Source organism: Amblyomma maculatum, chromosome 5, assembly GCF_055883805.1.
Source record: "Amblyomma maculatum isolate TAMU_Amacu chromosome 5, ASM5588380v1, whole genome shotgun sequence".
In the NCBI taxonomy this organism is placed as follows: Eukaryota; Metazoa; Arthropoda; class Arachnida; order Ixodida; family Ixodidae; genus Amblyomma; species Amblyomma maculatum.
In genome coordinates, this window is record NC_139348.1 from 78244623 (window position 1) to 78271406 (window position 26784).

Below are 26784 nucleotides of genomic sequence, written 5' to 3' on the forward strand. Positions count from 1 at the left end.
GTGTAGCGGTACCAGCGGCGCTCTACGAGCCGCGAGTCGCTAGCGTGAGCGAGTGTTGTGTGTGTGTGGTCGTTAGCGTTGTCCTTTTTTTTTTTATTCCGTTCCGAAACCCCCGTGGTAAACGCACAAGATGGGCCGTAGATCCATCAACACCACGAAGAGTGGGAAATACATGAACCCCACGGACCAAGCGAGTACGTTCAATACGACAAAGCCGGCTGCTGTAGATCGCACTGTCGCTACGCCCGTGCATTAGCCTTGTGTGCTAGGATTATGCTTAGCTGCTGCAGCTTCTTTGCAGGATCTCTGCAGAATGAAGGGACAGTTTTCAGAGCAAATAGTCTCAATTTTAGTTTCATTGCAGGCTCCCTAGCATTGATCGTCTACTTACTTTCGTATCCTTTAATCGGCGATGTTCGCGCCATACCTACACCTCGCATATGACCCGTAGAAATAAAGTAATAAAGGGATTATGCGTCTATTTTGCTATAGCCTTCGCACTTATGTTAGTTCAATGTAATCTGATCTGATTGTTGCGTTAGTTCTAAATATTTCGTTTTGATTGTTGCTAATTTCGCTTTAGGCGACATGCGTTACTGAAAGTTAGCGGCACTAATGGTATTCGGTGTTATTGTGTTTCAGGAAAAGAAGCTAGAAAAAGAGAACTGAAAAAGGTGAGCTCCTTTCTCCAAGTGCTCGGTTTGTGTGATGTATGCCAGGCAGTGGAGGGTTTGCGATTCTGCATATTGATAACAGCACTGCCACTGAGGATACGGAGTAAAGCACTGCCATTATCATCGAGCGTGATTAAAAGCAACCACTTCCAATCCGTAGGCTCTCCTGAATGCCCACTTCGACATTAGCTATGTTTCTGGATGCTGATGTGGAGTGGATCACTTATTTACTACTTTGTGTGATCGCGGGCACCTAAAGACCTGGGGAAGTCCGACGGTGATCCCGCTTCAGACAAGGTGGTAAGAATGTCCACCTGGCGCTTCGCCAACTGGGCGCACTGTATTGAAAAGCACCTTGTGATGCTTGCGGTTGAAATGAAAAGGTGCATTGAAATATTGAACCATTACAACTGTAGCTTGCCGATTTTAGAATTTTTATTTCTCGACTTCTGTGTGTTGTGTGGATTGCAGCCTAACCAGTAGAACTTTTGTTATCCTCTTGTTGCTTGCGCGTGTCTGCATATCAGAGAAAAAGCTCTCATAACTGCACAGTTTGGTCACCTGAGGTTGGCAACTGGGCAAGTTTCATTTGTGGCATTTTAAGAAAGCTTGAGAGTGGACTAAACAAATTCGAGAAATACTATCTTATTATCTTAAAATGCGAAGTGGACAACTTCAGTTTAGAAATTTGCATACTTTTCAAACTTTATTCTTTTGTGTGGATGCCTCTTTAGGCCCTTGTGCATGATCAGGATTTGCTATCACACTTTTATCGACTGCTGCATTGATTTTATTTCTGCATTTAGAACAAAAAACAGCGGCAAATGGTCAGGGCAGCTGTGCTGAAAGGCAAAGATCCACAGCAGCTCATCGCCGACCTTCAGAGAATTGATGAAATGGGTGAGTTTGTTGCAAGTATCGCCAATTCTCTACGATGATATTATTTGCATGAACTGTGATAGATGGTTCACTTTTCAGCTGAATGTTATTTGTATAATTGCATTGCACCCCATCTCAGCTGTTCAGTGGTTAGCATACTCGACCAATAATCCCATGAATCCCATGCTTCAGTCTCGGTCACGACATCCGCATTTCAGTTGTAGTGAATCACAAGACACCTGTGTGTTTGTGTGATCTGTGTGCATGCTAAGGTACCCAAGATTGTAATGATTGTTCATAGCCCTCCACGAAAGTGTCAGTCATAGTGGTTGTTGCTTGGGGCTGTAGTAAATAATATGTAAATAAATTGTAAACTCTCTATACCTTATACTAATTGTACTGCAATGCAGGTAAGGTGCAAACAACAGGAAACTTGACTACAGCCATCAGATCTTATTTTTTGCCAACAGGATGGTCTTATGCTTAGAGAAAGCGTGAACAAGTAGTTTTCAAAGCCATATTTTTATAGCGCACACTTTTGTATCTGTGCAAAAGTACAACTACCACAAATGTAATGGCAATATCTGCTGTCAGATTTTATCGAACTTCTAAAAAAAAAGCATGCACTTTTTGATGTAGCTGAAGTTGGACAGAATAATTGTCACAAAAAAAGAGCCATTCATTTGTCTGTTCGTACAATTTCATGCAAGAAAATTTAGTGTTTAAGCTGGAAATATTGATAAAGCTTTCAACAAATCAGTGACAAGGTAACCCAGTCACATGTGTCTGCTAAATGTTGATTGGTCAGTGACGTATGCGACATCACGAGCTGATGTGACATGGCAATTTGGCAGGTGCTCTGACAGCTGGCAGAGGACATGGCCGAGCACTGATAAGGCTGCAGCTATGTGACATCATGCAATCACATGACATAGGCACGTTTCGTGTGCTGAAAACGATGGCAGTAGGTTTGATCTACCACTTCTTGTAAATGCTATATAAATATAATAAACAGACACGTCAGACTGCTATGGAAAGAACCTGTTACGCAAGCGTTTTTTCTAATGCTGTCACATTCCACTTTATTATTGCTAAATGTCTGGGTGATTTTTTTTTTGTTCTCGCAGAGTACAACGTGTCCAACCCACCGGTGCTAAGCGAGAAGGTCCTTCGCGACAAGCGCAAGAAGCTCAGGGAAACCTGGGATCGTGTCTTGCGACTCTACGTAAGTGGTCGTGGCAGCCGTAGCGATTTCCCTTTCCAAGATGCACCATGGTTTCTTAGGAGGCCACCCAGACCACTCACTGCTGGTTGGCCCAAAGAAAGCGAGAACACAGTATATGAACGGTAGAGGGATGTTATTTTTTCAATTAAGAAGTTGAGACACCAAATTTTTGTTGCATCTCCTGTCTTCGAAACAAAGTACAGGACATTGCAAGACATGGGCATCCACGTGGATTGTGCAAAACAAAAGCAATAAATAATTTATCACTGAATTTTGGAACAGTAGCTCTACTGAACAGCAAAGTCGCTTGACGGGATATGTTGGACTTGTGTCGCAGGCATAGCTGTGACAGGTGGTACATGGCAGGTGACATGGTCGAGAGCCCATTCATTGATTATCTGACGTAATAGTATGATGTGCTGTAAGTCAGTCAGGAGGAGCTACGAACTCTGGTTGGTTTTTAAGGTAGGAGAGCGGGGTGGCACTCAACCTTGCAGGCCTCTTGGATGCAGAAGAAGCCGTGCTACTCTTAGGGCATGCACGCACATTAGTACTGCTCGGTTAAAGTGGGTCCTTGTATCTGTGTCAGGTGGTCGCTTTCAACCAATGTCTGGAGAATGTGGTAGCTTAGGACTGAATGCTAATAAGACTGTGTGAGATATTAGAGGCACAAGTTAAGGGATTAGTAACTAAACAAGCTGAAACTACATGTACGCGAGCAAGAAACCGCAAGGGGAGCCACGGACAGGAGCCGTTAAAGCTACTAGGTCATACCCTTAAAGGTGGATCTGAAGTTTCCCCTATAGTTTTAGAGCAGTAGTGTTGACAGAGCCACTGTAAGTAACTTATTTGAGATGTAGGAACTTTTGGCTAGCTAAACCAAGCTACCGCTTGTCGCACTAAATTGAACTGTAGGTTAAACCCCGCCAATTTTTTCTTTTGTGCAGTGTCGGCTTCAGTTCCCAACGTTCAACAGTGGCTGTACTGTCAAAGACATGTTGAGTTCACGTGGGGTGCGCACAAAGCAGGATGTTTTGTTCCTATTGATTTCACAACAAACATTGCGCAAGCGTAGTGAAGAGCTAGAAATGCAAAAAATTAATTAGCATTGACTGTGTGCCAGTTTTTGGGGGGTTCTTCCTTCATGATTCACGTAACCGGAACTTGTCTTTAACGTTTCAGCTATCAATCAGTGATTGAAACCGAAACCGAAATTGCACACAAAAAAGTGCAATTAGAGCTAAACGTCACTGTAACAAACTTCAGTGTATAGCAAAATCCTCGATGGAATGAAGTTTTTTGGTGTACACAACTTTGAGCACATAAGCAACTGAACTGTTTCTAACTTCAGTATAACAAAGTTCACTTACCGCACTTCCAATGTGGATGAATTTCGTTGATGACAGACTGCTCAAATTTCACTTGTACGCTGTGCTGCAATTACTGAAGGCAGAAACCCTTTTGAGGTATAAATACTACCTTTTAATTTGTACTGTTCGCTTTATGATTCAAGAAAATATTAATTGTCATTAAGTTGCGAAGTGAGCAGTCTTATTCGCACCACAGGCTTCTTAAAAAAGAAATCAAGATAAAAGAATGAGAACTTGCTCTCTTTTGATGCAGTGGGGCAGACGGAGGGTCTGATCAGGCATTGGATGCAGTGAGACAGTCTCAGCAGACATGAACAGTAGAGAAAAAACTAATACATACAATCCATGCATTTCATGCGACATAGTATGTGTTGGCATAAGTTTTTCCCCTGGATGGAGCAGCCGCTGGCGGGTTCAGAGCATGCGAGCGGATGGCTGATCCAGTTCATTAATCACCATGTGGCTCATACCCCCTCGGCCCTCTCCCTGTCCATTCCACCAGTTCTGTGACACGTCTTACCCCCTTTCAGCTTTCCCCACCAATGAACTCCCTAGTTGGTAATTTTGGTTTCTTTCATGCCACCTGTTGCCTCCCGCCCATTTCTCCACTGAGGCTTTACATGCTGCAAATGCATAACACATTTTGGGGTAACAGGCGTTCTAATGCTAGTACATTAAAAACTAATCAGCAAAATATTTTTTTTTTCTTTTCTTTTTTTTTTCTGAAAATAGCAAAAAGAAGACCCGGAGCACTTCTCAGAGCTGAAGAAGATGGAGCTGGAGTATGAAGACAAGCGCAACACCCTCATCAAGTACTACGGTGAGTGGATTGCAAGGGTCTGCCTGGAAAGTTGGCTAGAGAGATTTGTTTGCCCTCCACCTCTGGACCCTGGCTGCAAGACTAGGTCAGGAACTCTAGTAGAAGTTATCTTTGGAGCGTGTCAAAAACCTTGTGAGAGGCACAGATTTCTGATGCAAGTGCATATCAGTGGAGCTTTATCAGTTTGCTACTGATCGTTCCGCCAATTTCACGTAATTAAACTTCCTCTGATGTCATTGGCGGTCATGCATGACACAGATGGTTAGTGCAGGCAGCAGTAAAAATTTGTCGAATGCGTTTAGTGAGTAACAGATTTCCACTAGAACTGCATACTAGCCCACATACTGATATCAGTGGATGGAGCATGCCAGTCCCCTAATATATATAAATATACATGTGTTTTAGGTGGTTGACTTGCATGACAACACCGAAGTAAATGGTTCTCTGCAAAACCACATGGTGAGAACTTTTGCTGGTAGCTGTATGTTTATAACACAGGTTTCGGGGTTGTAAGAGGGGTATAAATGCATTTCTCCTACTTATCGTTGCTGACAGTTCAAACCGCCGACCCCACGTCGTGATCACGAGTGCTGCCGAGCGTATACCAGTCACAGTCAGCGGGGCTGTAGTGAGTGAAGGAACAACACATGCCAACACCAAACGAAGTGTTCTTTTATTGTAACAACTATAATGCCAGCTAGTAACAAAATAAGCTAAGGAGTCAAAGTTTTCTGACTCGCCAGCAAGGTTACGAGCGAATGTTTGCCCACACTAAGGTAAGCGATGTACTAATTAATGCCAACAGGATAAGTCCCGCTACGCTTTGCTTCATTGTTGAAGAGCGAAGCCAACAAATGTCCTCGTTCGTCGAGTTCCCGAGGCCGGAGACGATGGAGCCTCTTCCCGGCACGTGCAACCGTGACACTCTCAGTGGCACTAGGGGCTCTTAGAGTCACTGGAAATTTTCTGATTACCGCAAGGCTGCTTGCAGGCACCATTTTTCATCCAGACCACCTGACACACCTGTCACCTGAGCAACAACTAGCCATCGTCATTGGCATGAAACATGCTTTATGCTCGGCAAAGCTTGAAGATTCTGACACATTTATTCAGAACTGTGCCAAGAGCGATTGTGTGGTCGCTAACTTTATTACTGTAGTCGGCAATCGATCAGAAAATAATGAAGCGCACGGGTGGGTCAGCGAAAGCTGCAGGGAATTTACACTTGCAAATCCCCGGCCATTTTGATCACCTCATTTTCGGAGGCAGTGGTGTTATAACATTATAAAGTGACTTGGTAGGAAACAGTATGTTTGCGGAGAACATGTATCACGCATATATTGTGTAAAGTCATTGAGAATGCTGTCCGTCGACACTTCTGCACTAGAAATGGAGAACATGATGTGGATCGAGATCACGCTGTGAAATGATGAGCAGCTTTACATAAATGACACAAAGGGAAGCAGCAGGTTTGCTGAGATGTTGTAAACAGAGAAACCAATTTACTGTTTAATTGAGCCCTTCAAGGTATCGTTCACCTCGCAGTCACTTCACAAAGGAAGCTGAGTCAGTTGCCTTGCTTAAACACGTTTGTTTGCATGAACTTGATTTGTTTGTAATGAAAGAAAAGTAATGCGATCTCAGCCATTTTTATCATAAAAAAAAATGTTTGCTAAATCAGATCTTTCATCATGCAGTTGTGAATATTGCTATCATCATGCAGTTGTGTATGATATCAGTCGTGTAGTTTCTTCGCCATCCCTCCTGTGCCTCTCATGTTCTAGAACCTCGCTCGTTATCTATTATAAAAAAGTGGTTTGACATTCACTTAGTTCATTGCTTTCATGCTTGGTTGCAAACACACCAGGGCCAGCTATTCAAGTCGATATAACATCATACAGTGGCACTATCTGTATCAGTCCGCTGGGGACTGTAACAGAAGTTAACTAGTGATCAATAATAGTAAATTTATCCAGCAAAATTTCATGCACATCCCCATTTGCAATAAAAGATAACAGGGAAGAATATAGGCGCACACCTAAACGCACATAGCCACACTCATGCACAAGCAGAGTATTTTCGCACAACTGAATAAAATCCTATCCGTTACTGGCAGAGATAGTACTTCACTTTAGTACAGAGTTATACGAGTGTAGCCAGACAACCATACTGCAAATATGGTGACACATTGTCGTTGATATCGCTGTCAGGCTTGGATAGCTTCCAGTTACCATATGGTGGCAGTTGCCGTGGTTATCGTGTTTACCGCATAGCAATGTAAAACTGCCTAAAATGTGAGGGTAGCTTGTGTAAAATTTATAAAGTAAAATGGATGCGGCTTGTTTTGGCATGCATGTGGCACACCACATTGGAATGTAAACACTCAAACAAACAAAATGTGTGACCTGTGAACCACCATATCTCACGCAAGCGGGCGTTCTTCGATGGCACGAAGTCTTCCCGGCCGATTCTGTTGACCCACATTGACAGCCTTTGCAGATCAGTTTTCCTTCAGGGACGCCTAAAAACCCTTTTTTGTGACTCGGTCCCGTTGCCATGTCCAAAGCCACAGCAGTCAGGCATGCGTTCGTGATATATCTTATATTGACACTTCCACAAACACTTGTGAGAAGAGAAACTCCTGCACAAATCACGTATTCTGAGCAAGTGAAGCGAAGTGATGTTAAGCACAGTTGGCGCACTGATGGCACGCGGAAAACGAATGCATGAGATTTTTCACTGACACTAAGGTTGCTGCTACACCAGCTCCTCCTATTGATAGTTAATGTAACCAATGTGCCGTTGTCAGTAAAATGACATTAAAGGAACGTATCAAAGCAAATCCCTACAAGATACATGAATAGATCTTAGTTGTTAAACACAGCTCCTGAGGTCTTTCTAATATACCGTATTTGCTCGCGTATAACCCGCACCAAAATTAGAACAAAAATGCGTTAAAAAGTGGGGGTGCTGGTAATCTGCGAATTTTTCCGGGTGGGGAAAGGGGGAGGGGGTCGGCTTTGCAGCAATATGCGGGCTCCCCGTGTAATCCGCCATCCCTATCGTCATCAACGCTTGTCAAGCCAATCGGGAGCCAACAAAAGGTATAGCCTGCTCATTCTCCATGCCACTGTTCAGGCTTTGTTCAGCCAGCGGTTGTTGGGTCTAGGTGCTGTTTCAATGCCCACCAACCTAGTTGTGATACAAAAAGTTAGGGATGGAAGTTATATGCAGGGGCGGATTATATGCGAGCAAATACGATACACTGTGGCTTACTGCCAAAGGTGCTATGTAGAAACCAATCCTTACAACCACTGTCAGCAAAGTCATAAAGCGCTCAGAGCTCTGAGAAGCACACCCCTTCGTGGGGTAATGGCCACTTTTTGGTTCTTGATTCTCAACTCCCAAAGTTTCCTTTTCTGTCTCACATGTTTGTAAGGGCTCCTTCGTAATGCAGTTGATCGCAGTGCTTCGAGCAGAGACTTCTTGAAGTGAACTGTAGCCACGCATTATTTCTTCTTTGCTGACCTGTGCCGTCTCTCCCCGTTGTCCCCTTTTTTCAGAGTCGGTCAAGTTTGCCCAGCAAGTGGAGATTGACCAGATTCCCCTACCCAGTGCACCCAGCACTCCACAAGTGGGTACGTCTCAGGCAGAGTTTAACTCGCCAGTGCCGCGCTCATTGACAGAGTAGCGAAGTCTAGTTTCTGAGAGAGTCGCTATTTATTGAAGCCCCACAGGAAGTGGGCAAAGCTGGGTGTCTCGCGCCAAAATAGAAGTGCCAAGCTTGTCAATGATGTGACATCTGCATATGGACGTGACCAAACTTCAACCTTGCATTGTAAACTTCCTAGCAATTGCAAAACCACTAAGATTGGACATTTTTTTGCTGCTGTTTTTAGCCTGCTACTAATAGACTCTTCATTGTGAACTGAGTTAGCGGTGTTAATTTTTTTGTGCTTGTTCTTGCGTCCAGGTTGACGGTATCCATGCAATCATGTGTAAACTCGAACAAAAGCAGGCAGAGCATGCTACAGGCGGCTGATCTTTCTGATGCACTGTGTAGGGGAAGTAGAAGCTGTGGCATGTGCACATGGAAAAACATGGGCAGTACAGTTTCGTGTGGTCACATGGCATCTTGCAGATCCTACTATAGGGGCAACAGCTTAGCACAAACGAGCGGGCTTCACATTTAGTTCTATTCAGACGTGCTTGCTTACATTTCATGTCTTTTTTAACTTGGTGCATCATAGTGGGAGGCACCCTGTCCTGATGTCCGTGCTGCTTTAAGGGGTGTTGGGGCCTCTCAAGCTGCAACCAGTGACTTTTACTACCTCAGCCTTGCCCTTTGACCAACATAGAGGGAGTGAAGCTAAGTTGGTTTGCGTGGCATGGGGTACGCAGAGTTGCGGTTGTTTAATTGGGGGGGGGCATTATGCCAGCCTATGAGCTGCGTGTAGTCACGTGATATTTGTGGAAACGTACACTGGGGGGGGGGGGGGGGGGGGTCACTGACTTGTATGCTGTGGAGCTTGTCAGAGAGGGAGTCTTAGGAAAGCAGGCTCAAAGCAGTCGGCATTTGTGATTTTTTTCTGAGAGTATTGTTCAAGAATTTTTTCTTAGACTGCCTCTTTGAAATCAGAACTGTTCCTTACTGAATTTGTGAAGTTGCAGGCACCCCAATTCACTAGAGTGATGAGGTCATTAAACTTTGTCACGTGAAAGAAAAAAATATTAATTGCAAGGTTGCCATTTTGTCATGACAGCTAAGACACTGTGAGTTATTTTCCTTTGCTGACAATGGTTCTGCAGTTTGATTTCTTAAAAAATGTGAGCTTATGCTCTGCACCACCAATCTGGGGTGATAACCCATAGAGAGGTACACTTTGTAGGCACTGTTTGTTCCATGCAGAATCTAGCCATCCTGTGCATCAGCCGCATTCTTTTTCTTTTTTTCTTCTTTTTTAGCTCCTTCGCTCATCCCGCTCCCTGTTGACATACCATCATCGATATTGAAGAAACCCACCCTGTGAGTGCGCCTTCTGCTCCACCAGCCTTACTAGTCATTTCTTGGTGTTCTTTTTTTCTCTCTCTCTAAGCTTGTCTGCTTGGTGCCCAGTTCCTAGCTGAGAGCGGAAAAATGCCAGCATTCCTGCACGTAGTTGAACCCCTGATCTGTATACAGTAGAATCTCGGTGATACGAACTCGGCTGATACGAAATTCGGTGTGATACAAATTCATAAAATTCCCCTGCCGAATTGCATCGCGTTCAGTGGGCAAAAAATCGGATGTTCTGAACACTTTTTCTTTTCGCTACGGGTGATACGAACTTCGGTATCACGACCGGTCGAGGCCCACGCACACACGCACAGCAAGAAAAGCATGCGCAGCGGCGCAGCACTGATAGCACGGATCACGCACACGCGCGCGAAAGAAGAAAAAAAAATTACAGCGGGAAAAAATTGCCTTGGCAACCCGCGGCAGCAGCGAAGTTGGCGAAGGAAGGCGGCGATATCTTGCCCCTCCCTCCCATTCTCTCTCTCTCTCTCTCTCTCTCTCTTCTCTCTCTCTCTCTCTTTTTTTTTTTTTTTTTTTTTTTTTTTTTTTTTTTTTTTTTTTTTTTTTTGCGCACTGCCTTGCGGCGCTCTCCACATTTCTCCGCCGCCCCGCAGGCCACGCTCTTCCGCTTTCCGGAGTCTCCGCTGCAGCGGCAACACGTTGCTACACGTTGCTTCATTTTCTCGTTTGTTGAGGCTGACACCGCGTTGATAGCGTGTCGTTTTGTGGTCATCTCGGCAACGCGAAAAGGTACATCATACTGCAATGTCACGGAAGAGAAAGGCGCTGACCTTTAAAGACAAATTGGAAATTTTAAATAAGGTGGACAAAGAGCCCAAGAAAAGGTGCACTGACATGGCCAAGGAGCTAGGCCTGCCGCTGTCAACGTTGTCAACGATCATTGGTCAGCGCGACCAAATTATGCAGAATGTGCAGCACTTCGTGATGAATTCTAAAGAAGCCAAAACTGCCCACCATGTGAAGTTGGAAGAGGTTCTTCTAACGTGGTTCAGAGAGGTCACGGCGGCTGGCGTCAACATCGACGGAAAAGTGCTTCGTGAGAAGGCAGCGGACATCGCACTCACACTTGGAATTGGTGACTTTCAGGCCTTCGGTGGATGGATTCACCGGTTCAAGGTGCGTCATAATCTTTCCTACAAGACCATTTGTGGCGAAGGAAAAAAAGTCGACGGCTCCGCCGTGGAAGACTGGATGACAACCACACTGCCGTCTTACATAGCGGGATATGAGGCACGTGATGTTTTTAATGTAGATGAAGCAGGGCTGTTTTACAATCTCCAGCCCGAAAAAAGTTTGCTTTAAAGGCGATGCCTGCCGGGGCGGACAAAAGAGCAAACAACGTATCACAGTTTTGTTTTGTTGCAACGCCGACGGATCGGAAAAGATGCCGCTGACAGTCATTGGCAAATATCAAAAGCCCCGATGTATTAAGGCAGCCGGTCGATTGCCCTGCATCTACAAGGCGAACAAAAAAGCATGGGTGACGTCTTCTTTGTTTATGGAATTCGTCACATACCTCGACCGCAAGATGTCTTGCCACAACAGAAAAATAGTTTTGCTGCTGGACCAGTGCACCGCCCATCCAAAACAAATGACGCTACAGAGTGTTAAGGTGGTGTTCCTGCCCCCGGACGCAACAAGTCATTTGCAACCACTGGTTGCTGGGATTATAAGGAATGTTAAGCACCATTTCAAAGCTTTGTTGGTGCGCCGCCTCCTCGCGAAGATTGAAAGGAAGGACGCGAATCTCCAGATCACTCTTCTGGATGCTGTGCATTTTCTTGCAATTGCCTGGGATCGCGTCGTTCCTACGACCATCGCCAATTGTTTCGCGAAGTGGGGGGTTTTCAAATCCGCTGTGGCTACTGCCTCGCAAGTGCCAGACCCGATTCCCATCGATGTCTGGAATCAACTTGACGTTGACTGTTGCGTCGAAGATTTCGTCACCGCGGACGACGACCTCGCCACCTGTGGTCTCCGCACGGTTGAAGATATTGCGGAGGAAGCGTCATCACAGCCTGGCATTCCATGCAGTGACGAAGATGACGACGACCAAAGCGTTGATGACCCACCGCCGACTGCAGCAGAAACGATGCACGCCATCGATGTTCTGCGGCGTGCGGAGAGTTTTCAAAACTCTCTGTTATCAGATCTCGCGGAAAAGAAGGTGCAGAAGGATATACGCGATTTCTTTCAACTAAAATAAATATTTCATACCTGTTGGAAGGCTTGAAAACGGATTTTGCTCGTTTTTTGGTGATACGAAATTTCGGCCGATACGAAAATTTTCGTCTCCCTTTGAATTTCGTATCACCAAGATTCTACTGTATATGAGCCCTTGTCAGGGAAGGTTTTGTTAACACACAAGTCAGTGCAGGCTATACTGCCTTGCATGCCTGTTTGTGTTTTCAGTTAGATTCGCTGTAAGCAATTAATATTTGCTTGCTTGGCCACTTGGGAACATCTTACTGATAATCACACTCAGCCAGTTGCAGCAAACAGCAGCAGTGAACCGGATTGTGTGAAGGCCGCATTTTTGTGATAATTTTTTGCAATCTTTTCCCATACGTAGTGGCATTGTGAAGGAAACAGTGGGAACAGATAAATGTAGCACCCTTTAGTACTCCATATAATTTCCTGCTTTGAGATTTCTTAAATGAGTGGCATTGAAATTCAAACTGCAGTCATGTACTTGGAGTCTGTCCAGTACATCGGACATCAGCCCTGGTAGTAGGAGCCGTATTCTCAAGGTTGACATGTTGTGTTGTTGGGAAAGCTGGCTGCTTAGGGAAAATGTTCCTTTCCTCTCAAGATGTGTGCACACTTGAGAAATGTTGTTGGCTGCGGCTTTTGCAGAGCTGTACGAGAGAGTCAGCTAAGTGATGCCTCAGCGTGCGTCTACATTTCAATTCACAGTGACAAATATAATATAGATCAGGGAAACTTACTTGGTACCTTGTACGGTTGTTAGGGGCGTCTTTGGAGAGCCGTAAATGGCGTTCATTTACATTGAAGGCGCACAGAGTATGTTTGTCTGGTGGGAAAAGATACATTTGTGGCTAAGAAGGTTGCAATTTAAAAATTTTAGATCAGTGATGTCAAGGCCAACATGGTTTTTGCCTGGAACATCTGGAAGTGAATGGCACTGTAGCCTGCTCTTACTCATCCGTTGACAAAGAAACAAGTGTCTTGACACGGCACAGTTTCGCTTGCAAAAACAACCAGTGGTGCTCGTACCTGTGCCCCATTTTCTTGCCCTGTGTCGCTTATGAGAGCTCAGTTTCCAGTTAGCTTAGCAGTGCTGTCACTATACTGCAGGGATCCATGAATGCAGGGTAACTTCAGTTTGCCTTGAATGTTCATACAGAAGAGAGGCAGCACCCTGATTTCAGTATGTTTATGTGTAATTGGATGCTATACTATCTGATTTTACATTACGTCTACAACAATCACTAGGAACATTTCGGCTTTTTGCAATGGGAACCTGTGTTTTATAATGCCGTGTTTTGACAATAGCCCCCCTGGCAATGTAATGCAGTGATCCGCTGGCCAAGGCACCAGGTGTTCCACCGGGGCTGCCTCCAGATCTCTCGGATGACGAGGAAATGGAGGAGAACGGTGGGTTGTTTGTTTTAGTTTCTGTGCTGCCTTGTTTCGTGCTGCTCCGCTCAAGGTGAGTCCGTGCTTCAAAGATGAAAAAAAGTGATTGCTGTAACGGCGATAAAAGAAAGATCACAATGCATGCAGTAACACCCAACTCATAGAGACGTTTTAAATTAAGCAGGCTTAATTCATTAGGACTTTTTAAAGCAGGCACTGGTACTACTGTATATTTTTGGTAATGATATGGTGATGCTGCCGACAACAAAGAAAAGGAAAAATAGAATGGCAGAAGCTTAGAGGCTTGAAAAATCCTGCCGAAGTAGGAACTTTGTTGTAGGGAGGTCGGCCTGCGACTATGCAAGAATGAGCTAGTCGGCTTGTGTGTGAGTTTTTTTGCAGGAATTTCTGAGCTGTGCTCTTTTTTACCATTGAAGTGCAAGAATTAGAAACCCCGCTTCAGTGTGGTTTCCACTTCCCTTAGTGATCAGGAGTCCATCATCGATAATTGGGCTGGAGCCAGCACAGGGCTTTTGTAGGCCTCCCATCTTAGAATTTGCTTAATTTATCAAATTAAAAATATAAATTTTCTTAATTAGCATCATCAAAGATTGCCTTTCATTATGAGCATTTTAACACCTTTGAATCCCATTTTTCCAATTGTTTTCATTTTCTTCATTTTAATTAGTTAATGTAATGATTTTATTAGCTCATTATCACCTATCGCACACCAATCAATCATCAATTACTAGAACCACAAAAAACCATGATACGATTTTTTTTACGCAGCCCCCAATTATTTCCAACACATGGTGCCAACTACTATTATAACTACTACAATGCCGAAGGCTTTTCAGCCTAATGAGATCCATAAGCTGTCGCTTAAAAGGAAAGAGCCGCTCTGTTGGAACACCATGTTTGGAAAACAATATATTTGTCAAAGAAACCGTGATGAATACAGTAATAAACTTTCATAAATGCATGCTTGCATACACATTATCATATTACTCAACTCCGACCAGTATTTTAAGAAGGGTAGTTTAAATTTAGAGTTGTGAGACTGAAGCACTGCCCAAAATATTGACGGATGCCTGAATAGTAATGAGCTCTCTATTTCTAAGTGTGGGAAGTTTGAACTAATCTGGAAAGTTTCAGAGGAAAAGCATATTTGTTGTCAGCCAACGCACACTTCTCCTTGTTGATACCATGGTGAGGGTCTAGTTTCAGGCTGGCTAAGTGAACCAGTGCAACTTTTTTGTGCCCTCACTTCAAGTTCCACTGAATACCTGTTGCAACACATAAATATGAAGATAGCATCTTGGGGACTGCAGCCTTCTCTACACACATGACTGGCGACTCAAGCCAAAGATGTCCTGTCTTGCTGGTAGTTTGGGATTTATCCAAGTTGAGGTTTAATGTGAATTTTCTCTTTTTTGTGGAAACAGGCAACCTGTGGCAGGTGTTACAGTTACGACAGGTCAGAACAGAATGAGCATTGATTGGGGGATGCTGTGTTCTTTTATAGCGGCTAATCGATACAGGCATGTGTCGGCGTCTGCGGCAGCATTCAGTGCGGAATGTGGCTGGCAGGAACTGCGCATGCGTATGTTCTACAGCAGGTGTCACACACACATGTATGCACTGTGGAGCACAAGGCACCCCCCCTCCTTCCTTTTTCTACCCTGACTGGCAGTTCATATTTTGGAATTTTAACCCTTTCACTGTCACGAACGTACCGGTACGTATTCGCGTTTCCTCCCCGCAGTGTCAATAACGTACCCGTACGTATTCTATCTTGCGTTCAAATCTTCGCGCCTCACCGTAAAGCTGCCGCGCTTGGACTTGCTCCGCCATCTGTTGAATCTTTCTACAAGCTGATATGCTCGCTCCGCGCCGATAAGACACATATATGGAAGAGTATGGTGCAACCGCGCCCGCCCGTTCTTTGCTCGTGGGAGGGGGCGTGGTCGCTCCGTGACACTACTCTCTCGAGCGAGCGATCCTTCGGCGCGCGCGTGCGTTTATGGGTTCAAAGTTTGTTCTGCCATCTGCGGCAGGTTTGGAGGTTTTTATTTTTATTCTTTGTCGCGCTTCCGCTACGGCGTGGCAAGTTCAGGGTCGCACGCGGTTGCCTCTCTCCGACTGACATATGACTCGATTGCTGCATTCGCTCTCTCCACGCGCCCTCGCTTGAGGACAGCTTGCCGTTAGCAGCAGCAGCACACGAGTGTTTTAGCCCCTTTCCATCTTTTTCTCTTTCGACTTCTTCACTACGCTCCGTTTCTCTCCCTTGTGCTGGTCACTGAATGTGCGCCCTCCGCGCGCGCTTACTTTCGGATGGCGGACCGCGCGGGACCTTCGACGGCTGACTGGAGCGATGGCTCTTCGGGTTCTGATTACCAGCCAAGCTCGGATTCGGACTCAGGATCCACCACACTCTGAAGAAGTATTGAGCGTGTTTTTTTTTTTATTTTATCATATATCATTTATAGTCAGACTGATGATGATGATGTTTATTTAAACACCTGCAGAACACTGAAATGTGCAAATTGCATTGACTAATTTATTTGTATACCCATCATGATGCAAAATAAATCTTTATGCTCGTTCCCTGATATGCTCGTTCTCTGAAACCAAGCCGACACTGGGGGTGCGTCCCAGTCAGAAACAGCCGACAGTGAAAGGGTTAAGCATTGGGCAATCTTGACCATGTCTTTTTTTTTTTTTTTTCAGAGCCTCCTGTCATGAATGTGGAGAAAGTGGCTGAGGAGAAAGAACGGGCAGGTATGTGCGGCTTTGAACCTGTCTGCTTTCTTCAACTGATGCATATGAGTGGCGCTTGCGATGGGTCAACAACTATATGCAGCGAGGTTACTTGGGAACTTGTGCAAAACAGTTTGGTCTTTTGTTTAGGAAAGGTTCTCTTTCTTTTATAGTTTGTGTTTGCTTTCTTTTTTTTTTTTTTTTTCAACATGTCTGCAATGTCCCAGCGTGTGTAAACAGTCTCGAAAAAAAAAAAAAACATTAAGCATGCATGCTTTGTTCACTTCATTAGTCTCCAAGTCTCTGTTACTACATCACTGAAATTTAAAATACATTTAAGGTGCTGAAATGTCGACATGTTTCTGCAAATGGTCTGTTTGACCATGTTGTTATTGGTGCTTTCTACTGTTTGTTGCTTGCGACAGAAAATTCAGGGCACCACTTAATGCACCTTACATGCAGCAAGGCAAAAGCCTTTTGGCCACCCTACTGCAATCCTTGCAACGCTCCTGATTCCTCAATATCTATCACTATCGGTCACTATATACCAGTAATTAAATTAAGTATCTCTGTCATTGCCATCACTATCGCTCTCCTCATCATCGGTAAATATCTTTAGCTATCAAGGTCTCTGTTTTTCTTTAAGGTTAGACAGAACCTCACGGGCACATCTTACGGGCGGATCTCACTCACACGCGATTTTCACCATGAGCGAAGTAAGGCTTTCGCCGTAAAAGTGCGCGTGTGCTCTTGTTGCTCTACTTGCAGCGCCTACAAAGCCGCGGAAAATCCGCTTTGCCGATGAAGGTCCTGACCGTCCTCCTGGTGTCGACGACGATTCAGACGTCACAGAGTTTCTCAAGGAGGTTGGTCTTTGTGCTTTCTTTATTAACTGCTTTCTCCTCCACCTTAATATGGCTTTTATCTTATCCGCCACAATGTGTTAAGGTTATTTGCGTTTCCTAATGTAAAAAATGCAACTACACTGAAATTATTCACAGCCAAGTTCGTACTGCTTAAAGGGACAGAACACCAACCAAAATATCTAATGGAATTATGCTGGAAATGGAAAGATCTTGCCTCATGTAGTAAAGATCGAGCACTGCAATATGCAAGAAATGAGAATTTATAATCTATTTTGGCACTGAAAATGGCATAAAAACGACTGAAGTGGCATCTTGCGACGAAATGCTGTAATTATTATCATAGTAAACCATGTGACCACATCTCGGGAAAATGTCACTGTCTTTTGTAAGTGAACCTATTCGAGAGTGCTCGCCTTGTTTCATTATACAGTCGAACCTGGTTATATCGAACCCGGATATATCGAATTTTGGTTATATCGAACTCACGGAATATCCCCTTGAAGATCCCATAAAAAGTATAGGAAAGCCGCGTCATATATTGAACTCAATTTCACTGGTCGTTCGATATATCGAAATCCACACCACGCACTGGAAAGTGTGCCTTGGCCGTTTGCTGCATGACGTTTTCAAGCCACGCGCGGAAGGAATGAGAGGGGACAGTTCTGGACAGCGCCGCGCCCATTCCCCAAAGGCGCTGGCATCTGCGTTATCGTTTCCCGCGCGCCAACACATGACGTTTGCAAGCCATGTGCGTGGGTCTGTCCATTCTTTTGCCGAGCTATCTCTCTCCTTCAGCACGCGCTACATGCGCCAAGCCAGCTCAGCCCGTTTTCAGACAGACGTCGGACGCTTTCTCCAGCGTGTGTTGCGAACCCTCTGCCCGCGGCGGCTGACGTGGCTATGGCGCCTGCGAACGTTAAGAAGCGGCAGCTCTCTCTGTTTTTCTTTTTTTTTTTTTTTTTGCGAGAGTCATCCTTTCTTATCGTTGTGCTGTACGCGCGACGTAGCGTAAGATATGGCAGCTTCCGACGTTAAGAAGTGGCAGGCTTTTCTTTTTTTTTTCTTTTTGGCGGGAGCCGTTTATCTTTGCATGTATAAATCAACGGAAGCACGCGGTCTGCTGCTGCGATCATGACGCCTGCTCCAAGCGCGGCGTGATAAATCGAACTAGGCTTGTGCAACAAAGCCATCACGGGCACGCTGCCAAGTTCGCTCCCCGCCACCGCAGGAGCTATAAAAAGACAAACACGTCCTGACGTTATCGCTGCGCAGCATCTTGGCACGCTGCCAAGAAATGAGCTGTGGATGCGACCGAAACGGAGTGGCGCGCGCCATCCACATGCAAGCGAAAACGCTCGCGATTTCTGCCGCAGCGACACAGAAGCCTTGTATTCAGCTGTCGTGGCTAGAGCGGCAATAGGGACGCAGTTCCAACAAGTTTGATATTTTTCGCTGTGTCGCTGCCGCTCGTCGCTGAGATCGCTCAATCGCTTGCACGTGAGCGAGCTGGTCTTAACGCATTTTTTTTTTTTTTTTCAAATTCTCGGGTGCAAAAGTGGAGGGTGGGTTCGTTATGCGAGTGGGTTGATTACGAGACACATGCGCTATCGCTTTTTGGCATCGTAAGTGTCGTCACAAGCCGATTTTTGTATATCGAATTATCGATATATCGAACTATTTTGCGATCCCCTTCGAGTTCGATACATCTGGGTTCGACTGTATTTTGCACCCCCTCCGCTGTGCCCTTTTCACGTCACCTGTGGTGTGCTTTTAGCGTTTGTCACTAGGTGGCGCCACAAATTTCTTGGACATTCCACTAAAATAGCAATCGATGAGGCATATGTGCCTGTTCTGTTACACCCTTGGGTGTAGAAACTAAAATGGATTCTACTCTGTACTTTGATGGGAGAGATCTCTGAGTTTTCGGTACACCACTTTTGTCGACGCGCATTCGTCATCGCGGTCGCTACTCATGGTTTTCAGCATTGGACTACATAATGATTAGCGCATGCTCTGATGGAATAATTCTTGGCAAAATTTTCCTGCACCGTTTCTGACAAGACTGCTACGGAGTTGACTCAGAGAGGAAGCTTTACATTGCGCCGAAAAAAAACTGGGCGCTTAAGGTGTACTCATAGCCTGTGCTTGAAATTGATTGTGTTGAAATTGATTTTATGTAAAATATTTCACACTTAAATAACCTGGGCAAGTATGCAAAGCTGGCAACATGAATGTACAAGATGCCCAATACATAATTATGACTGATTTATGGCATAGATGCTATATAAGTGAGAACAGTGCTATCAACTCTGATATTCTCCGGTGTGGCTTGTAGTGCACTAGATTCTGCGCTGCTGCTTTGAAAGTTTTAAAAGTTTTGTGTCCCTAACGCCTTGAATTCTCAAAGGCGCTTTTACTTGACATTCCACTCCATCAAATAGGGAGAACAGCCTCTTTTCCAATTGGAGGTCAGTTGGGATTTATGAACGCTGCTCAGATTTTCCACGAACAAGCGGGCTTCTCGAGAAACTTCCCTTCAACTCACCTTGTAAGTGTCTTAAGGACGAGATGAAAGCAAAATGTTGGCCTGAAAATAGCATGCCCAAGGTAGTGTCAGAGCTACCTTGAAGTTCTCAAGAAATCTCAACTTTTTTCTCCACTGAAAGTGCAATTCGAGTGAAGTTTGGTGGCTGGAACAAATGAAAAACAGACTTCATGGGCCGTTTGGAGTAGAAGTCTGAGTGTTTATGAATTTGGCAGTAAACGCTGTGCCTAATGGTTTAGTTTCTCTTCCGTTTTTGGTTAGTCATGACAGAAACTCAGCTTCTTCCTGAGCTGAGAATCACATTTATTGAACTGCGTTACCCGTGTGCATGTTTTAACATTGTCTTGTAGTGATTGTGTACACTCTCTGTGTGGCCAATTTTATTTATTTAGTAATCTTCATAATTCTTGACCCCAGGCATTTTAAATTACTCGGATTTCTCTGCTACAGCATTCCTCATAGCTTTAGGCACTTTAGGATGTTACACCTCATAAAAGAGATGTGGGTGCTACTACCAGGTCAGCTAATGGTAATAGTATTATACTCATTATTTGGATTCTACTCTCATTATTCATTGAAATATGTGAATGCACTCATTAAGATATGCCCAACGTACAGTGAAAGCTCGTTAATTTGCACCCTAATAAATAAAATTTCTTGCACTGCTTGGTCTGACCAAGCTCCATAGAGGTCCGTCCATAAAAGCAAAACCCGTTAATTTGATCACGAGGCAGTTCCACCACAGATAATTCGATTCCACACTGCTTCGTCTGGGTAGCCTGTGCTCGGCATCATAGCCAAAGAAATGCCACCGAAACAGGATGGTATACTACTTGCAATGCTGCATCTCCTATGAAACGGAGGGAAGATAAAACAAGGTAATATTGTGGAAGAATTAGTAAAGACAAACCGGTGCCATGACCAGCACGACCGCCAGTGGCGCCGGAGGGTAGAGGTTGGTGGCCATGGAGGAAACTGCATGCATTCTATTGCACATTCCGTCCTTAACTTTCAACGAAATGCTCTCTAATTCGACCCCCGTCAATTCAAAAATACAGATAAGTCACTGTCTGCACATTCCCAGCCAACTTCAGCCTTGTAATGTTTTGGCGTCGGATGGGCACTACGATCTCACACTTGTTAGGCTGCATCCTGATATGATTAGCGCTGTAAACAATCATCAAAATAGCACTCCTCAAACCATGAACTTGTGCCAGAAATGCATACCGCGAAGTTGACCGCTCACCTGTCTCGTGCACATCACGCCAAGCATGATGAAGCAGATTGCCTCCTCTCTCAGAAAATGCCGGTAGTCATTTTCGGTTTTCCTGTAGCTTCATGCCATTCGTGCCAGCCTGCGGCGATGATGGCTATCGACTGCGCATCATCCAGCTGTCCGAGTAATGTTGCGCTGCATTTTGGACGATGTTTGGTGGTACCGGGCATTTTCTGCTCTTCCATCCGCATGTTTTTTCCACTACTTAAAAGTGCTGGTCAAATGCTATTTAGTTCATCGTACGAAGAAGCCTCACAGACGATGTGTGCTATTCGTAAGGGGGTGCCACCGCTACCACATCGCATCTTTAAGTATGCGGTGAAGCTCTTAACATTTTCTAGCACTTTCGCTTTCACCATACTAACAGATGCACACAATCTAGCATTAATGGAAATGTGAAAAATAGCCGCTGCACACTGTTCTTGCCTAGAAAGCAAGAGACTATTGCCTGATATTTCACCGAATAAATTTACCTTAAGGCAGGTGGTTCAATGTCAGTTTATTTAGGGCCATTCAATAATTCAAACTTCGGATAATTATAACTTTTTTTTTTTGGTCCCGTGAAGTTCGAATTAATGAATCTTTTAGAAACCTGTACCAACTGAGCTTAAAGTCTTTACTGCCACTCTCTTCAAACATATCATCAGCAAATTTGCCATTATTGGTCTGACGTGCAGCAATCTTCAATCTTATTCCAATAATTTTGCTGCATGTAACAAGAGTATGTAAAACTAACAAAATCAAGTTGTTTTAAACATTCCAATCAATTACATAGTGTCCTACATCTTTCACTGCATGTTCTGACTTTGGGATGGGTAGCAGGCGTACTACACTTTTTTTTCTCTCCCTTCCTCTTGGTAAGGTTTGTAAGGATTGAAGTTTATTCATCAATTTTTAATGTATAACAGAACACATGCATTAGAGCAGGAGTTAAAAGGCATAGCTTGACAAGGGCTCCTGTCCTATCTAGCAGCAGTGGCAGACAAGATGCAAATAATACAGAAATAGTAAGCCCTGAACAATAAAAAGACGAAGATCATGGCGTCTTGCCCTATCAAGTCCTGGAGCATCAATGGACAAGAAGTGGAAGCTGTGACAGATTTTCTGTTCTTGGGCGCCAAGATTACCTCGGAAGGAGACTGCAGCCATGAAATTAGGAGACGCCTGCTTCTGGGAAAGAGAGCAATGGTTAGCCTTGACCGAGTAGTAAAGAGCAGAGACATTCGTCTGCCAACCAAGATCCGTATAACCCGTGCTATGGTCTTTCCAGTTGTGATGTATGGATGCGAGAGTTGGACTGTGAAAAAGGCTGACCGCCGAAGAATTGACGCGTTTGAATTGTGGTGCTGGCGAAGACTCTTAAGAGTTCCTTGGACTGCCAGAAGATCAAATCAGTCGATATTGTCGACCATAAACCCTGACTGCTCATTGGAGGGTCAAATTCTAAAGTTAAAGCTCAGCTACTTTGGTCATCTGATGAGAAGAGAGGAGTCGCTGGAGAAAGATTTGATGTTGGGAAAGGTTGAGGGTCGCCGGAGAAGGGGTAGGCAGCGAACGCGATGGTTAGATGGCATTCTCGAGGCATTGCAGATGAAGCTATGTGATGTTAAGAAGATAGTGAGAGACCGGAAAGCGTGGCGTGACATGGTCCATAGGGTCACGAAGAGTCGGACACGACTGAACGCCTGAACTGAACTGAAGCCCTATACACATTACACATGCATACCTGCCAACACTTCCGAATCTTGTGTGAAATTTTGTGGAAAATTATTTATTTTCGAGAAAAAAGTGCGGACATCTATTAACACCATTATGGTACCTTCCATGGTTACGAGAGGGCAACCCATATTTGATATCGTCATCAGCAGCTGCAAACGTTGTAGTGGCTTCTGTCGTCTACTCGGGAGGACAAGAATCCATATCCAAAACTCGATACCGCTTACGCCAGGCTAGTGGCTATAGTATCTGTAGTCAGGCTGGTCAGGCCTCCATGCAGCCTCCGCAAACCTTTGTTCACGTGTTTGGACGACTTCAGTATTTGCCTATGTCTGTTTGATCTGCGGCCGCATCCGATGCAATGCGACTGTGGTGTTTTAGCAGTAGTGGTTTCGCAGTGCAATGGCGGGCCCAAAGCCGCGACAGTACTTCCAAGTATTTTTGAAGTTGTACACATGAGAATTTCCAGGCTTCGTGCCGTCTAAGAAAGGAGAGAAGTTCGGATTTTGCACCACTTTTGCCTGTGATGTTAACATTTCACATGACGGCAAGTCCGACCTCAAGCTCCACATCTCTTCAAAAAAGCACAAAGGAAATGTGAGCCGTGGACAGCCAGCCAAGCCTGACAAGTTTTGTACGCAGTGATAGTGACCTCGGTGTGGTTCATGAAGAATGCCATTTCACAGTGTTTTTAGTTGAACACAACATCTCGCTAAGTGTCACTGATCACGCTGGACCAATTTTAGCAGGCAAAGTCAGTAACCGTAAAAGCACTGCAAAAGTAAATCGTGCAACAATGGAGTTTTCGCTCATTACTCTACAGGATACGGATTTCGCTTTCTTGTGGTGAGTGAGCAAACTTGTTGCTGAAGGTAAATTCTTGGAAACTAAGAAAAAAAAAAGTGCACCCCTTCCTCCGCCCCCCTTTCCCCGGTCGCGGAGGTTTTACGAATTTTGAAATCTTCAGGTTGGCAGGTATGCACATGTTGAACAAAGCAAAACAAGCGAACCTATAAAGCTAAATATTTCCCATTTCAGTCTCTAACAAGAATCTCCTTAGTGACCCTTTCGAAATATGTGCACTTAAATCAGTAGTGTTTCCTAGGTTGTTTAAAATAAGGGGAACTTCATAATCTGTATTGTTCCATAATGTGTTTGTATGTGTGGTGTTCTTAGAGTTTCTTTGTGCAGAAACTACTGAAGTGGTGTCCTAGTCGTGACATTTTTATAAAGCTAGGTTCTGCCATCTTGCCCCACCAGGTGGAGAAGACCCATCGAGAAGCCATGCCTCCTCCCATGCCCCCGCCAATGATATTCCGGCACCCTCCTCCGGGCATGCCGCCTCCGTCGCTACCACCACTGGGCGGTCCCCCGATGGGTCCGCCCCCTATACGGCTGGGTCCGCCTCCGCCCCGCCCACCTCCCCTAATACGGCCCGCCCCCTCCGTGTTATCAGCCCCTCCGAGCTTGATCTCGCGGCCTGCCCACGGGCCTGGCTCCGCCTCCGATGACCAGCACCAGCGGCAGGGAGGTGGCGCCACCATAGAGGCCAAGCCGCAGCTGCGCAATCTGAGTGCGGACATTATGCGCTTCACACCCACTTCATTGAGGATCAAGCGGGAGCCCGGCAAGAAGACCACCAAAGGCAAGCGACGGGGGCACTGTGCTCTCTTCTCAACTGCTCTGGTGTTTAGAATTGGGCTAGCCACTGTTACATGGGGGGGCTGCTATTTCTGCTCTAGGCATCACAGAAAAGTGTTTTGTGGCCTAAAATGTTTCTCGCTCTCCATCTCCTAGCTGTCCACCCTTGCCAAAGGTTTTCAGCAAACATTACTTATATTCTTAAAGGGGTATGGACACCTCACTTTTGTTTGTTTGTGTGTGTGTGTGTGGGCATGTGCGTGCATGTGCGAGCGCGCACGCCACATGCTATTTGCTTACGAATGGTAAATTATGAAAGTTTTTTTCTCGCTTTTTTTCGGTTCTAACATTTGAGCGATAACTGCAATGTCAAAGTTAAGCCTAAGTCATTTGAGGGATGAAAAGAACTGCGTTATAATCACTCCTTCGTTTTAATTCGCTGCAACACAAACCAGCCTGTTTCAAGAACAGGAGTCACGAGTGCGTAAGCAGCGATTTTGTCAGTTTTTTCGTCCCTCACGTGACCTTTAATGTTGACATTTAGCCTTCACTGTGCTGTTAAAACAAACAGGTCAGAAAAAAAATTTAATTGCCAATTACTTAGGCGTCGTATGTGAAGACCATGTGGCGAGCCACATACAGTAATATCTTAAATATCATCAATGAGAAGAAAAAAATGCCACAAAAATTTGGTGTATATATGCTCCTTTGCGTGCACTCTGATGACACCTTCATCAAAATATTGTTCTCTGTTAAAATTGATTCTTTCAGCCTTCCTTTTGCCTTTCCTTTTGTGACATTTGTCTTTCCTCAAACGACGCACTTTTGGTGAGAAGTCTGGAAATTCATATGTTGCAGCCAGTTGATTCAAATTCATGATGTCCCTGCCATAGTGAATGTCTTGTCATCATTTTGGAGTAGACACCAATGTAGCATGACCTCTGAGATCTGCTCCTCAAAATCAAAAGTTCTGCATGGAAGCATGCATTTTACCTGTGAAATCAACCGGTGGTTCTGATACCTGCATCATGTTCTGTTGTCTTTCTTTTTATCTTACGAAAGCTGTGCTTTTGGTGAGAACGGTCTCTTTGTGATCCAAGGGAGGTACTATCGTTGTCAGAGGAAATGCAGACAGCAGAGCACGTGGAAAACGGCCCAGTTTAGGCAGTCTGCCTTTCGTCATCAGAGATAGGCGCGCTCTGCCGTTTTGAGCACACTTAGCTCTCTGCCCTACGGTGCTTTGATCATCTTACTTCCGTCATCACGCTTGCTTCACTGCTCAGTCAAACAATGCTCAAGAAATGAATTTAAAGGAAAACACTAGAAAAACAGTCATGAACCAAAAGATCGCATCTATCTCTGATAACAACAGGTAGACTGCCTCAGCTGAACTTTTTCCACACATGCTTCGCTGTTCACATTTATTTGGTGTTGAGAGTACCTTTTTGATACAGGCCAACTTCTACTCATCCTCAGTGTCCCTTTAATTTAACCGATGAGCTTATTAGTGTCTATTTTCATGATCTTGGAATATGATAGCACATGAGGATTGAAGATGAAGAGCGGTTGAACAGTAATGCAGCCTTTGCAGGAATTGATGTGGACAATGGGTCGCTCTTTTTTTGTCCCCATTACTTTTCCTTATTCATGTCCTTCAAGCCATTTAAATCTACGGATATTGCATTATTTGGTGTAGCAGCTAGCACTTCAGAAGTACCTTATTAATTGCACTGCAGCACTTTCATCTTGCTTCACAGAGGTAGTCTGAAAAGTCTGAGGAATTGTGTAAGAGTTGGCCTGTGGTCTGTACTCTAAAGTCTTCGTGCTCTCCTTCCTTTCAGAGGTTTCTGCGGCACCCCCTGTGTCGTCTGTGACAGCACCCACAAAAGACGACGCCTACGAGATCTTCATGAAAGAAATGGAGAACCTTCTTTGAGTCACGCAGTAGTCTTTGTAAATAAATGTTCATTCCTATCTCAGACACTTGCCATCTGGATTGAGATCATGTTGCTCCGGGTGCCAACTGAGCCTCCACCAGCCAATAAAGAACTGGGCACATGATATGGAGAGCCCTTTCAACGCCCTTTCTTTCTTGCCTTTGTTTATATTTCTAAAATTTATAAATGTCAGCAAAAAGGCCACTAAACATATTGTTATAACTTTCAGCTGACAATCCTTAACTTTGGTATAGGATTCGGAATTGCTCTACCAATAGTTGTTGCTATTTTGGCACTTGTGACCTCTCTTCCACCAACCTCCGTCGCTTGATAATTACGCGCTGCCATTATAATGGGGCAGGGGATTCGTGTGAATCCCCGCAATGTTAAAACAA

At 44.7% G+C, this 26784-nt stretch overlaps 1 protein-coding gene across 2 annotated transcripts; it reads left to right on the forward strand.

Moving 5' to 3' along the window:
- Positions 1-26550, forward strand: LOC146188542 (uncharacterized). 2 transcript variants are annotated; one of them, XM_084603824.1, is made up of 12 exons: positions 1-194; positions 643-674; positions 1481-1574; positions 2681-2778; positions 4881-4968; positions 8532-8606; positions 9934-9994; positions 13584-13663; positions 16379-16429; positions 17177-17274; positions 24072-24456; positions 26294-26550. In XM_084603824.1, the coding sequence occupies exons 1-12, from the start codon at positions 131-133 to the stop codon at positions 26386-26388; spliced, it is 1221 nt and encodes a 406-aa protein (XP_084459950.1). In that variant the 5' UTR covers positions 1-130; the 3' UTR covers positions 26389-26550. The 2 variants fall into 2 exon arrangements, with proteins under 2 accessions (XP_084459950.1, XP_084459949.1); XM_084603823.1 differs by lacking the exon at positions 26294-26550 and having other exon boundaries at positions 24072-24663.
- Positions 26551-26784: the final 234 nt, after the last annotated feature.